At 39.9% G+C, this 15,869-nt stretch overlaps 1 protein-coding gene across 1 annotated transcript in view; it reads left to right on the forward strand.

Moving 5' to 3' along the window:
- BASP1 (brain abundant membrane attached signal protein 1) overlaps positions 1 to 15,580 on the forward strand; it is a 51,157-nt gene extending 35,577 nt beyond the window's left edge. The window contains exon 2 of the mRNA XM_041411698.1: positions 13,959 to 15,580. Coding sequence (XP_041267632.1) covers positions 13,968 to 14,699 — 732 coding nt within the window. The 5' untranslated portion in view covers positions 13,959 to 13,967 and the 3' untranslated portion in view covers positions 14,700 to 15,580. The remainder of the gene's footprint in view (positions 1 to 13,958) is intronic.
- The last annotated feature ends 289 nt before the right edge of the window (positions 15,581 to 15,869 follow it).

The following is a 15,869-nucleotide window of genomic DNA, read 5'->3' on the forward strand; positions in this document are numbered from 1 at the left end:
GTTCTTGCCTCCTCTGACCCCAGGCTGCTGTGGATCCCTGAAAATAGAAAGAGGAAAAGAGGTAATCTTATGACTTAGTGATGTGTTACAGTTTTAGTGCAGTGATATATGTCTGCTTTAAAGGGAAGATCTCATCTGTCATTTTTACCATGGTACACTTTTGTACTATGACAGGTCCCAGAGACTTAAACCAAAGAATATTGTCCCATGCCCTATGATGGCTATTTCACCTTCTGAGAATCAGATGCCTCCTGCTGTAAATGAGCATATTGTGATTTTAGGGAAAATGTGATGGGGTGGTTGTAGTTTTGCATTATTTATCTAACTTGTCCTGAGTAAAGAGGATAATTCCTTCTGTATCTGATTTCTGTTTTGGAATGAAGTGCTCATGTCAGATCCTGTGAGGAAAAGTTTATGACAAGCAGAGTTTGAAGTCATTGGCAAGCAACATAAAAGAATCTAAACATTTTAGACTCATATATTCACACAGAGTAGAATTTGAACAGGAAACTTCTTTTTAATCACCATGTTGCAAAAGCTAGTAAATACTTAAACAGAAGATTTGTCCACTTATAGTGAAGAATTGCTGAGCTGAAAATGGACAGGGAAATTGGGCATTTCTGTAAAAAAAAGAAGATTTTTTTTGGTTCATGTGTAAATCATAGAATACCTTACTTGTGGTATTGCTTACCAGTTACCTGTGATTAAAAATAAAAGAAATACAGAAAGTAAGAGATAGAGGTAGGTAAGAGACTGAAATGAATATATTTGGGGTTGTAAAGATTCTTAAAATAGTTAGGTGTTTCTTGTGACGTATTTCTTAAAACTGGCTCACTTGGCATTTTTTTGGGATAGCATGAGACCTTTGAAAGTAATATTTCCAAATATGGATAAGAGACTTTAATGCGCTTGAATCATATTTCAAACCAGCCCCCTTGTTTAGGATGTGTGAATTTAGTGCTCAGCTTGTGCATATGGGGAGGATTACCCAGAAAACTGCAGTGTGAACATGATTTCTGCAGAGCTGTATGCCTCTTGGCTCCTGACAGCCAACATCTTGAAGTTTATGAAGTGCAGCTCCTTCTCCCCAGTGCCCAAGAAAATGAATTGCCAAACTCTGGGAGCCAGAGCTGAGGCAGCAGGGCAGAGGCATTATCTCAGTTCACATTTCTTGATGACATCTCTCAGGGGAATGCAGGGGCCCTGTCCCACCAGCTGACCTGCTAGAGCAGAAAGGGAAAAATCCCCAAATTGAAGTGTTGGCCAGTCTGACCACTGCTACCTCACCTGCCAGAACTGATTACAAAAAGCCACTGGAAAAGCCAGTTACTGTTGGGAGTTGTAGCAGCTGTGTTCTGTTAATGGAATTAAAATGAATTTATATCCTTTTACCCCTACAACATGGGCTTCCTGGGGCACAGATGGCTTCCATGCATCTCCTAGTATGGGGGACAGAGAACTGGAGCTGCAGTGCTGGTTTGAAACATGGGCTACTGCTAAAATATATTAGTGCTGAAACAGCTAGCAGAACCTTTCTGGTGGTATTTTGCTTTTTATTTATGGCTCTGTCTTGAAACATGAAAACCAATTTTCCATATTTTTGAAGTCTCCATTGCTTTGATAGACTTCTCTCATTTAAATCTGGAAATAGCTCGGTTATACTTTATATTGATGTCTGCTTACCTTCTTTGGTTAGAATAAATAATTTTTCACATAGTCATGGGCTGAAATCTTCTTAAACTAAGGAATGACTGTAAGAATTCTCTATAAATAGCATATAAAGCATTGGAAAGTAAGTTTTTTTCTGGTATATGGTATGAGGTGACCAAAACTGCAAAGTGGCCTACATACAGCCTTGATGGAGGTGAATCTAAGAGCTATATCATCAAAGACAGTTGGTATGGATTCTGAACTGCTAAAAATGAATTGTGGCCATATTAGGTATAACTAAATTCATTGACATAAAATGCAAGCTAATGCTCAGGTGAGGGGGTGGAAAAGGGCATCCAACTCCATAGCCCTCCCTGCAAAGTTATTTTTGCTTTCATTTAGTGAATTTAAATTTGATTGTTCTTATGGACAGATTTTCTACAGATACTTAAATGGAAATATAAACTAGGCTATTTTATTGAGAGGAGATATGCATCTGATTATCTTTCTTGATTTCTAGTTTTCATTGCTGCTCAATGATTTTCTTCTTTTTGGGTACTTGCTAGCTTGGAATGGTTCTGGCTTAGTAATTATTAAATTGGATTTCTGCCTTTCCTGGTTTGAACATAAATCTCTTAGTACAATTCATGGATTGCACTAACTGCTCACTTCATATCTTGCCAAATGGACTTGTTTGCCTCTGGTCTTACGTAATCTTCCCCTCTAGCAGAGCTGATCAGACATCCCAATATAACCCGAACCAAAACAAGCAAAAAGAAAAGAGAAAGTACAGTCAGTGAAGATTTCAGAAAGAAATTTAGGCAATCAGTCCAAGTCTGGGAGTCTTGAATCCAAGCTGACATCTAATAGCTTAAAACCTGACATGGTACAGCTTACTGCCTGCCATGGCTCTTACTTTGGGATGATTAGAAACACTTTATGATTTTAAAGTGAATTTTTTAAAGCTGACCTTTATCCTGTTGGATCAGGAGATGAAGCTCTCTAACAGATATTGGTCTTGTTCTGCAGTTCCCACTGTCGTCTTGCACCACTGAAATCAAAAAGCAAACAGTGGTTGTTTCCTCTCAACCCTCTGGCACACAGAATATGCTTTACCTTATTAGCATCATGTCATGTGGCACTGAAGGAGTGTAAAAGGCTCCACTGACAGTGCTCATGGATGTGTACCTATGGTTCCCCATCTGTGTCAGGAAATACAGCTCTCATTTCTCAGGCTTTGGAGAATATTTCAAGTCTTAATTAAAGATAGCCTAAGATGTCTTGGTATTTTTAACAGTCATTAAAGGAGTGAAAATGAGTAGTGGTGGAAAAGATGGAGAGAGATGAGACACAAGTAAAAATTAGCTGGTTAATGCTCTTTTCTTTCAGTGGTTTTGGAGTACCCGTTCCATGTCATTTTGATAAACTTCCCCCAGTGACTAAAGTGAAACTGGTAAATCAGCTAGAATGTAATATTTTGCTTAAAAAAGGAGGGGCAGGGGGGCAGGAAGAAAAAAGTCAAAATGCAGTATTTAACATGCATTCTAAATAAGATCAAAAAGAAAGTCTGGAATGTGAGATTTTCTTTTGTGCTAATGTATGCTGGTTTAAAAAAAAAACCCACCCACATATTGTGCTAGTGTGAGAACCAGGAAGTGAAAGAGATTGAAGTGAAAAACTTATTATAATAGACAAAGCTGCAGTCTGGTAGAAAATGTATATGGCACAAATGACTGTTCAGGAACAGAAATATAGAAAATTTTCCAAGGTGTTGAGCATTCCATCTTCCATTTTCCTGATTTCTTTTGAGCACGTCTTTACTAGAAAATGTTATTACAACAGAGCTGTGTGAAGCTGAGAGCTGATAAGCTGCTGACACTGATACTGTGATCAAGAGGAAGAATTTTTCTTAGCAACATGAGAAATACTTGTAATTCAGCCCAAAGTCTCACAGGTTTAATTATAGGTAGTTTTGATGTTACGCAAGGCATGACTTGACTTGAATACCTTGACTTCAGTAAAACATTTTTTGTTTAAAATGAAATTTGTACACAGGACTGAAAGTCAGAAGTTTTTATTCCAAGAAGAAATGCAGCAGCTCTTTAGGGAGTTGGTGTAAAATACCCTGTAAGTGCTGCTGAGGTGGTGAGCAGGCTTTGTGCTGGTTGCTTGCAGGAGCTTAAATTCCAGCAGAAGCATGATGTGTAACACTATCCTAAAGACGTAAGCATGCTCAGCTTTCTAATGCCATGTTAGACGTGCAGGTATTTTTGGAATAATGTTTCAATTATTAATTTAACTGTCATTAGCAATTGTGTATTAACTGAAGGATGAAATTGGTTTTATCCTGTGATTCTTGCATATGCCTTAATTTTTGAGGAATGCTGTTGTTGTGTTCAGGGCTGAGGTTATCGGGAGGGTGGGCACATCAATAGTGACTGAAGTAGATGCATGTTCTTTGGGAGAAAAGAGCTGTCAGTGTTCTTTTAAAATCAACCAATGTCTTCTGATGTCTAAAGCCAAAAATATGGTACATTCAGGAGCATCAAGTGGATGTGCAATCATTTCCTTTTGAGGAAAAAGAGAGAAAAGCTATTCCTGCAGCTCAATATAGAGCTAAAACAGATAGAATCAGACAGAGAATATGTTAACTAGATACTAAATCTTAAAATACTTAAAGAGTTATGTTATGGAATAGGGGAGTCAACAATAAATATTTAATTTAAATTGCTATTTTTTTGTTTTGTTTTACTGGGTGAACTAAATACTGTCGATTTTGGAAGGAAGAGCTTGCAATGCTCTCATGAACACCATGATATGCACAGCAGCAGCAGGTGCTGCATCAATTCAGTGGTGGTTGGTCTTGGTTCCCTGTTTTCCTCCTTTCAGTGGTGCAGTTGTGGAGTCGTGTGCTGAAGTCAGAAATGATGTGTTGCAGTCCATGTGCCTCAGATTTAAAAAGGAAAAACTAAACTGAGAACTGGATTTTTTTTGTAATTGTAAATGAGGTTTCATTCCTTGTGGTGAGGGTGTCATGCAAACAGAAGAGGGAAATTACATAGTCTAAGGATTGCCATGACCTATCCTATGTCTGTTAAAGGTTCTGTTCCCAGGTATAGGATGCTTTCTTAAAGCCAGGTCTAAGAATGTTTTTTTACAGCCATTGCTTTTTTCATCAAGCAGCACCATGAGATGGAAAACAAAAATGAGGAAAAATTTAGCAATGACTTGGAGAATCCATTTTCAAAGCAAACTGATAGATCTTAGATTTCAAAGCTATTTCTTTTAGCATACCGTAATTAATGTTCTAAGGACTCTTTCAAGTTTGATTAAAATTAGTTTGACCATTTAAATGGGCATTAAATTAATAGAAGTGTTTTTGAGTGTGGAATGTTAGACAAATAAAATGTAAATATAGATCCCCATAAATAATTTTCTTTAGTGAGAGTTCCCTAACTAAATACCCAAATGCTGTATTCAGAATGCAAATGTGGCTCTCCATGACTATTTTGAGAAATGACAGGTAAGTTTACTATTTATACAAATAGTAACCAAGAACTTTTGCTATTGAAGAAAACATGTAAATTAGAATCATATGATAATTTCTTTTTTTAGTATAGAAAGCATGAGTTTCAACTGTCTTCATGTTTCCCAGACTGTTTGTTCTTTGTTCAGGAAGAGGCTAGAAAAATACCAGCTATAAGTGTTAAGTTTGCTTGCCTTTACCAGTGTGAAGTCCAGGAATGAGGTCTTCTCACCACTGCTCTTCTACCACCTCTACAGTAGGACTGTAGTGTGGAGGAGGATAATGTTTTCACTGCTTGCTTGTATTTGACTGTTACATTTTTAATGTAGTCTTTGGAGGCACCCAAAGGAGGAACTGTTCCTGGATCTCCAAGCCAAGCATATTTGTGGTGTTGAGATCCACGATAGGGATTGCACTGGAGGGACAGAATTCAAGCAAAACATGATTTAAAAGGAAGTCATCCCATTATGTAGGCTTTTATCACCTTGTGTGTTTTTGCAATTATACATGGTGGTGGTGTCTTAGGTATTTGAGGAAGGCAAAAAGTGGCTGGCCATAATTGGAATAATATGTGTGGAATCTCACCTCTCCCTCAGTGTTGCATGTCCCAGGACCTAAACCCCTTCAAAGACGTGGGTAATAACCACCTCTGAAATTTGTATCATTATCTACTTAGACACTTGATTCTAGGATACAGGTTAGAAAACTGGCTAGTACAAAATATTTATAAACTGGCTGTTGAGGAGACATGCACAAAGCCCAAAATGATGTGGCAATTTACAAAGAAAGAGAGGGCATATGTTTATATGTCTTGTCTTAGTCTTTCAGGTTATTTGAATCCTGCAAGCTGTTTCTACAAGAGGTGTTCCTGTAAGGTTAATTTCAGTGTTTGCAAAGCAGGTGTTTACAGCAGAGTTTCCTCTTCCAACCATGTGCCTAACAATAGTGTGATTAAGATCTCACTCTGGGGCAGGCTGACTTTTGGCTGCATGTGTGTGCCTGCATGAGCAGGACTGCAAGCTGCTTTTATTATTCAACACAGAGAACATATGCAGTTAATCTGAATATAGGAGTAGTGCTTTGAATAGGTCTTGAATATGTAAGAAGACTGGTAGGCGGAATGGAGCAGATGAGGCAAATAAATAGAAATTGATGGCAGCATTTTTAATTTAAGTAATCAGAGCAACAGATGAACTGAATGCAAAGCTGAGCAATACATCCACTGCACTGTAAAAATAATATATTTTATGCTGCTTCTTTTTTGTACAGTTTTTAATATTACTTGTTTTTGTTGTATGCAATGCAAAACAGCCTTGGATTTGCTGCCAGGGATGAAACTGAACGTGCTGGAAGTTGTATCTGCACTGCTGGGCAAAGTAGTACTGTGTTGGATCAGTGAAAAAAGCCCACACGTGGCAAAACACTGCAATTCTGCTTTGAAAGCAGCAATGGGAAAATAATGAAGAAAACTAACACAAAAATGTGTCAGTTGTAGACAATTGTCTAAGGAGAATAGGGGTGCTGTTATCTCTCTCCCTGTCAGGGAGAGAGATAACAGCACCCCTATTCTAACAAAAGGGGTGCTGTTATCTCTGGTCTAACAAAAGAAGTGGTCTAACAAAAGAAGTTATCTCTGCCTGCAAAGCACAGCCTTGCCTGGGGTGAGGAGGGAATTTGTGCACGGCAGAGCGCTTCTTCCATGCTGCTCATTGTCTCAGCATGGCAAGTATGACCTGTGTTTTCAGCTTATGTGTTCTGCAAGATGGCTCTGTAGCTGGAGAGGCTACTTGTGCATTGTGGAAATGAGGTGTATTATATTTGGGAACCTGCTCCCACAGAGTGACTGCAGCACACAGGTCAGTTCTTCACTCAAGTGGCTCTCATGGAGTGACACACAGACTGCACAAGGCAGTGCTGTCACGTCCTTGCTCCCACAGACCCTCCTACAGCAAAGGGTGTGCTGCTGTCTGACCACAGTCAGGCTGAGCAGTGGATCCTCAGTCACTGCTGTGCACCCGGGTTCTCCACCTGTAGGGCCCTCCAAGTCAGGAGGAGGCAAGTCCAGAGTCTCCAACAGTGGCTTTCAAAGTAACCCATAAAATCTTCATCACTCATTGATCAAATAATGGACACATTTTACTTTTATTCAGGAATTCTGCCTAGCTAGCTACCTTTTTTACACACAGGGTGAAATGATGGATTACATGTGTGAAGTGCTTGTGGTTTCAGTTGATGCTCTATGAATTGACAGTTTTGGCAATACCTTTACCTGTTATGAAACAGCTGACCATCACCCTTCATCTGTTCTTGGAAAATTTGGTTCCTAATTGATTAATTAATACACACCTCTGACCACAGTCACATAAATCTTAGCAGTATCTCAGGTACAATTTTTTAATTTGCTCTCTGAAAAATTGTCATGTGATTGTTAGCTTTTTTGATTACAAGCTGTATTACTAGCAATTATGCTTCTCAAATGAAGCAAATTTTCATGTAGGAGTTCTTAAATAGACAGCGATAGTTTTATATCAGCTTGTAGTGTGCTTAAATTATTATAATTGATGTATAATATCAACAATAATAATTTAGATATATTAATAACAAATGGCTCATATTAAAAATCATGCTTCTTATTTTTGTTTACTGTACATGTCCCTGAGAAATTTAAAGTAATATAAAAATTGAAGTTCCTTTTTTTTTTTTTTTAGAAATTTGCATTAAATATATTCTGCTCCTCACCAGAGGAAACTAGAACTGAAATCTGGCTGAGAATTAAGCACTTGAACTGGGCAGTATTACTTCCTAGAATTCCTTTATTGTCTGAGTTTTAAAAGAAAACAGATAGGTCCCAAAATTGAAATTGGCTTCTTTTAAGATTGTGGTTAGGATATCAGATGAGCATAATTTCTGTGTTTTAAGCAGTCACTGTTCTTTTACTCTATACTCCTTTTCTAAGATATTTACAAGGCTTTGGAAGAAGGAAAGGAGATGCAGTAGTCACAGGACTGTGCACATGTTGAGGGAGGGATTAAAAATTATCTGTGGTCCGTGAAGAAAACACCACCAGTGCCAAGCTGAGATGTTCCCAGTTTGTTATTGTGTCTCACAGCACAAAACACACAAAATTGTATGGTGCTAAGGTTGAAGAAAACACCACAAGTGCCAAGTTGAGATGTTCCCAGTTTGTTATTTGTCTCACAGCACAAAACACACAAAATTGTATGGTGCTAAGGAACAACCAGGTCATACCTTTTTGTGTGCACCTCATGTCTGAGCACCTTGCTGCTCTGGGGTCCGTGCAGGTGTGCAGGTGCCGCTCACAGCCCCACATGTGCAGATTTCCACGATGTGCTCTGCCTCTCCTGGCACAGCTTTGTGCCAGCCCAGCATCTCCTCAGAAGGGAGAGATGGGCAAGGGTGTTTTTCCTTCTCCCTCTCTTACACCTGACTGACTGTGGAAGAGCTGGTTCCCATCACTGCTCTGAAGCATCATAACACAGAACAAGAGGATAGGGTAGGGTAAGGTAGGGAAGGGAGAAAAAAAGAAAAGAAAAGAAGAAAGAAAAAAAGAAAAGAAAAGAAAAGAAAAGAAAAGAAAAGAAAAGAAAAGAAGGGTCACTGATTGTGAGGTTTGAAGAGGCTTGAACCTGAACAAGACCTAGCATTTCTGTTCTGTTAATTCCAAGTAAAAACAGAAGAAATGAAATATGAGTGAAGATAATGGAGAAAGAACAGAAAAACATGGCTTTGTTGCTAAAAGGCAAAGCTAGCAAGTCTAATACTGTCTAAGGTTATGCTAACAGACATTTTCTACCATTAACCTGGAAAACTGATTGACCTGGGAAGGATAGGAATGTGTCTTGAGTGTATGTGAGTGTAACGGGGAGCATGAAATTCTGTTCTGTATTTTGAGAAGAAGTAAGTTTTGGGTGTTTTTCTTTCACAAAAATTTCAGAACATCTTTCAAAAGCAGCATTTGCATACTCCTTGTTTCTTTCAGTTCCCATATGTATTCCTTAATAAAAACTTTTTGCCTTTTTTTTTTTTTTTTTTTTTGTAAATGAAGGTGTAGGGTGAATCAATGGGCTACAGAGATGTAATGATTTCTTCAAGATCTTTCTATTTCTTTTCAGCACCTGGGGGATGGGGCAGTTTCTGGGATCGGTATTTCATTTGATTTGGAGTGTTGAAACTCTGCCTTGGGAGGGATGTGCATTTTTGTCTGCAGGCAGTGTGAGATAACTCATGCCTGGGAACAGGCTTGTGCAAGGGCTACTTTGGCCTGACCCAGCGCACGTGCCTGCCCTGCGCTGGAGGCAGTGGAATTTCAGAAAGTACCTATTGTCTTCCTGAACTGGTTTTTCTGGCAATGGACTGAACTCCCGACGCTTTGCACGCAGTCGAACAGGAGCTTTGGAAGTTTAGCTTTGGCAATCAGACTGAGGTAACATCAGGTGCAATCTGTGACTTTGTCCTTTCCTGTTGCCCTGCTCGCAGTTCTGTGAGGGAGGGTGATAGCAAACCCGGTCTTGTAATAGTCAGACTCTTTAATGGTGTGCGAAAGCCTCTGCTAAAAGAAATGTTTAGAAATTTATAAACACATAAAACTAATTGGGCAGACAAACCTTTACTGGCTAAAGAGATAGTAAAAGTCTGACTCTAGAGACTTTTTCAATATAGAAGAAAAATCTGTGGTATAAAACTTCCAAATAACAGTTCTTTTTACAAACTGTACAAATATGTGCTACCTCTGTTCCAGGGACTCACGTCTATGAGTCTTCAGATGGAGAATTTGAAATGTTTCATGTGTTCTTCCTCCTCTTGCATTATGGTCTTATGGACATTGAATCTTTGAGTCCTGATTATCACAAATAGGGAAATTTCAAAGCGCTTAGCATTCTCCAGGTGACCTGTACACCCGAACTGTTTTAATCTAAATAATCCACCACAGAGATTATTTCTACTATACAATAAGAGAGATAACTATGCTGGTTCTCTTCCTGCTTCCTGCAGGAGAATGGAAACTTCAGGATGTGCAAAATGTATAACAGCTTCTATAAATTGAAGAAATCCTTGCTCCTGTTGCAAGGAGTAGTTCTTCTACAGGCAGACACAGTGGTCTCTGGATTGGTTTCTTTTTCCATAAGAAGAGCAATACAAAGTATACTGACCAGCCTGGGAAGCAGACAAAGTGTATTGCAGCTTCCAAGTGTTGTATTTTCCCTCACTATTCTGAAGTACTGCACTGCAGAGCTGTTGACCAAAGCTCCCTGAAAATTACTGCTAAGTTGCAATTTCTTATATAAAATTGGATTCTGGACTCTATCTCTCTTAACCCTTTTCTTTCCAGCAGTAAGAAGGCACAGCAATCAAATGCTGTGCACCAAAATTCTCAAGGATCTTCATTTGGGACGTGCTTGCTACAGAGAGCATTATGTTCAGCTGGCAGCTGCTCAAGCTAGCTCAAAACCTGTACCTGTCAGTGGAAGTGCAAAAAACTGAGGACCTGCTGGGGTTCAGCCTCTAAATAGTGGTCAATAGTCGTAGGCAAACTTTGGTCCTGGGTCCCTCATTCACAAGGTGAATGCAGTGATTATGGGGTTAGGTAGGGGCAGGGGTAGAGACAGAGCAGTGAAGTCAGGACCTCAGTCTCACTGGGACAGAGGGTGCATCCCCTTTATTTTTTTTTTCAAAATTTAGTCCCTTGGTGGGGGGTGGAAAAGATGCCTGTACTCTTTTTAAGTGTTAACGTGTAGGTAGTAACACAGAGTGGATTTAACACTGTACGAATTCGCATCTCAATGACTTTTTGCACTTTGCTTCACTTGGGAGATATTTCACTGACATCCACTTTCATTTTAGTACCAGGCAGGATTATCCCTGCAAAAATATCCAGCACAGCCATGGAGACGCTTAGGTGTTGCGGTTCACGTGCTGGTCTTCTTGCAGGTACAGATAGCTAAAATTTTTAAATACTTCTTAAGGCCTGCTTTGTGTCTGCCACACCTTTAGAGTCTGCACTGGATGGGTCAGAGCTGTGCTTCAGGCTGGGACAGGGACAAGACCAGAATCTGTTTGAAGAAGTGGAGCATGTGGAACTGTTTCTAAAAAAGGTTACAGGGAAGCCCAGATGTGTTATCAGAAGTCAGGGGACAGGAAGAATATTTGTAAAGCAGATCTGGGGAAAAAGAGACTTTGTAGCATTGCTACCTGGGTGATGACCCCAATGATAGCTCTGCTTTTGCATCATAGCCTGGCACAGCTGTTACCACGATGACGTAGGCAGCTTTTTAACAGGGAGATACGAGATTCAGTGCCCCAAAGAGTGAATTTATTCTGTTATGAAGTAGTTGAAACTCTGCTGGAAGATGACAGTCCATTTGTAAGTGTAAGTATTTGTTAATAGATCATAATGGTAGTCTCTGAACCTCTTCCCCATCTCCTGCTCCAGTACCTTGGGATAGCTGGCTCTGATGCCAGTTGAGACACAGAGATTTCACAGTGTACCTGCAAGCAAAGACAGTGAATGTTTCTGTTCTTAGTTTGGGAGCACATTTCTCGTATGCATGCTTTTCTACTTTTTAAAGGTCCTTTGGCATAGACATTCTGTATTCAACTATATCTGAGGTCAAAACATTGTTATGGAAAGAAATATAAATTGTGGTGTGTTACTACTATACATGAAATAGCAAAATCTTAAAAAATACAGAAGACACAACAAATGAAATTAGGCTCACTGTACCTGGACTTTGCTGGAAAACAAATGAAGGCTTAATTAGGGATTACAAATTGGGATACACGCATGGTTTCAATATAAATCTCCAATCTGACTGACTTGCAAAAGCCCTTCCAAAATACTTGGTTGTAACTGCACATAAAAAATAATCAGGGCAATATTTATGCAGTAATTTAGAAGGCTATATGTTTGTCAGATAATGAACTAACATCCACAGCCTGCCCTAAATACCTAAAAACCTGATAACTCTGTCATGAAGATAGAGATTAGATTGCTCAGCTGTGACTCTGTGGAAGATAATCCTTTTATTGCTGTTCCTGTAAAATTTCAGACAATAAAGCAGTGTTTCAGTAACATCACATTACCATTTTGCAGGGTTGTGTGACAACCTTTCAACAGTATTTGCAAATTGTTACTCTTTTTGAAAGCTGAAGTCAGAAAGATCTCTGCAGACCATGATGTCTCAGTTTTGCCCAGGGTGTGTGGATATTTTGCTGTTGGGCTCTGCCTGGGGCTTGTATCTGTGGTAGCAGATAAACTACTGAGAGGCAGCTAGTTCTTAGTTGTATGTAATATTACTTTATATTCAGCCTGCTATGAGCAATCATGTGGATTTTTACTGGTTTGTATTCACAGTTTTAGCAAGTGTGTGAAAAAAAATACAGCCTATAATTCTATCTACCTGTGCAAAATGGAAAATTAGAATGATTCATCTCTCTTGGAGAAGTTCTTACATTAAACATTTGTTTGACAGTTCTTTGAGAAAAGTCACTGTCTCCTATTTTCAAATAGTAGAAAACACAGAAATATTTTTCTTAACCTTTCATTAATCATGAATTAAATATTTCCTTTAATACCAAGAGTGTAATTTTTCTCCATTCATAGAGGTTTTTGTTTTCAATAATGACCCAATATATCTGTCTCCTGTTTTCATAGACAAAGTTTGCTTTGAAGTACTGTGAAAGATTTTGTGTATTCTTAGTTAAGACTCCCACATAAAGGCTATATAAATACTGATATGGTTATACACGTGGTCAACTTCTTTTAAATAACTGAGCAGTTATTGCTTGTCATGCTTGAAAACTGGAGCAGAGGCTACAAATGTGCCCTTCTCTTGTCCCATTTTGTGTTGCATCATGTCACGTGCCACGTGTAAGCTTGTGGTCAGAAGCACCTGTATTTGTTTCTTTTGTCTTATGGAGTGGTTTTGCTGTGCTTCAGGCTCTGTGTCTCCCATCCTGCTGAGTGTGGGAATGCAGGGCTTTGGGCAGGCAATCCCTGTGGAAGCTGCAAAGCTGGGTGGGACTCTGTGTGTGGGAGCTGTTCCTGCTTCTGGGGCAGCCGGATGTGGGTGCCCACATCCCTGTGGGTGAGGGAAGTACACGCTCCTGGCCCCTGGTACCATCAGCTCTCTACAAAGAGAGCTGTATATCCAAGGAAAACTGGCCGTGAGGGTAACAGGCTGAGAGGGGTAGGGAGTAGATGCAGTCTTCTTTATTAGTCTTGTCTCTGACTCTGGGCTTCCTTTGAGTTCTCCAAACCTTAATGAAAAGGTGGTTCAGAGCCTTTGCTGAAGTGATGGTGGACTTTGTGTTAACCAGGAGTGGATGCCACAACTGGCAGCCAAATTTAGTTCATTCCCAGCCTGAATATAAATTTGTCTTTTTTCTACTTCCAGTCTTTCTCAGGCCACAGAAGATTGTGGTTGTACGTTAGTCCTCCGTCGTCCTGGTACTTCTTACTACTCTGTCCCCTTCCTCCCCGCTGAACTGTAACCAAGGTTGGAGGTGTTTGCAGGACTGTTTGTAAGGGGAGGCTGCAGAAGGGTGTTTGCTGACTGAAATTCTGCAGGGCTGAGCAGGATGTAAGCTCAGTGGCAGTGGGGCTCTGCAGCACTGGTACATTCAGCTGGCAACATCTTACCAAACCTCATGTGGTCTCCTTTTCAGGAACCAGAATCAATTTTTCCTTTGCACTCTGTTGATTCTCTCAGTGGTGAATACTGTGGGCTTTGTGTAATCAACCCCTTTCTCTTTTCTGTTACAGAGCTCCAACATGGGAGGCAAACTGAGCAAGAAGAAGAAGGGATACAGTGTCAATGATGAAAAAGCTAAAGACAAAGACAAGAAGGCTGAAGGAGCAGCAACTGAGGAAGAGGAGACTCCAAAGGAGGCTGAGGATGCCCAGAAAACCACAGAGACCACAGAAGTGAAGGAGAACAACAAGGAGGAGAAGGGAGAAAAGGATACTCAGGCCACTGCCAATAAGACGGAAGAAAAAGAAGGGGAGAAGGAGAAAACAGTGACCCAGGAAGAAACCCAGAAAACAGAACCTGAGAAGTCAGAGGCTGTTGTCGATGCAAAAGTAGAGCCACAGAAGAACACCGAACAGGCACCCAAGCAAGAGGAGCCGACTGCTGCCTCTGCTCCTGCTGCCAGTAGCGAAGCACCCAAACCCTCTGAGCCTAGCAGCGATGCAAAAGCTTCCCAGCCTTCAGAAGCCACAGCTCCCAGTAAAGCAGATGACAAGAGCAAAGAGGAAGGGGAAGCCAAAAAGACTGAGGCTCCCGCAACGCCTGCAGCCCAAGAAACTAAAAGTGAAGTGGCCCCAGCTTCAGACTCAAAACCTAGCAGCAACGAGGCTGCACCCTCTTCCAAGGAGCCCGTGGCAACAGCAGCACCTAGTTCGACTGCTAAGGCCTCGGACCCTGCAGCCCCTCCAGAGGAAGCGAAACCTTCTGAAGTTCCAGCGACTAATTCGGATCAAACCATAGCAGTGCAAGATTAAATTGGACAGCCTGTTGAAACAACCACTTAAAACAACCTGTGTCTTTTTTTTATTTTTTCAGCTATACTAACTCGTTTCAGATCTGAAATAGCAAATACGTATTGCCCAGAAAAGAAGGAGAAAAAAAAAAGAGAGAGAAAAAGTGAAAAGGATGTCCCATCAAGTTGGGAGGGAGGGAGGGGGGAAAATCCAAATAGTATTTTTGTGGGGAAATATCTAATATACTTTCTGCCAACTTGACACAAGTCCTGGATTAAAATAAATAAATAAATAAATGGATGTCTGAAAGTACAGCACATCTTTTGTATCTGAACTGCCGTAAATGCACTCCACCAGTGTATCAAAATCTTCTTTTTGTTCTGTAATGGGGTTTGGGAGTGATGCGTTTGATTCTGCCCACTAGGTTTGTGCCAAGGCAATCAGATCTTTATGAAAGCAGTATTTTCTGTGTTTTTTTTTTTTTTTATTTACAGCCTTTCTTATTTTGATATTTTTTTTATGCAGTGGATGAATGCCAACTTTCAGACAAAACCCACTTAGCTGTCCACATATTTCTCAATGCCAATCCTCCAATTCTTCCTCTCCAAATATTTTTTGGGAGTAAAAAGCATTCTCATCCTACTTAGCCTACCTAGATTTCTCATGACGAGTTAATGCATGTCCGTGGTTGGGTGCACCTGTAGTTCTGTTTATTGGTCAGTGGAAATGAAAAAGTCTGCGTTCATTGCAGTTCCAGTTTCTCTTCCATTCTGTGTCACAGACACCAACACACACTCATTGGAAAACAAATGAAAAAACAAAATGTACAATGGATGCATTGAAATTATATGTAATTGTATAAATGGTGCAACAGTAATAAAAGTTAAATAATTTAAAAAATATATAAGTGTAAAGACTGATTAAATCTTCACTTTCATCCCTTGAGAACTAGGCAAAGGAGGTTCTTACACTTAGACAAGAGGTGTTATGTCTGGGGCTGTTTACTTTCCTATAAATAGTCTCTCTTCAACAGCCACAAGTGTTCTTAGGTGAGGCTGGAAGAAGTGGCCAATGAACAATGCATTTCATATATGTTTTATCCCAGCCAAGGTAGAAATTACTTTTGCCTGCCTTAATATCTGAAAAATGCTCTCTTGCTATTTTGGAGAGCCACAGGCATGCTGACAGAAT

This window comes from Onychostruthus taczanowskii, unplaced genomic scaffold (assembly GCF_017590055.1).
Source record: "Onychostruthus taczanowskii isolate IOZ18803 unplaced genomic scaffold, ASM1759005v1 scaffold37, whole genome shotgun sequence".
Taxonomy (NCBI): domain Eukaryota; kingdom Metazoa; phylum Chordata; class Aves; order Passeriformes; family Passeridae; genus Onychostruthus; species Onychostruthus taczanowskii.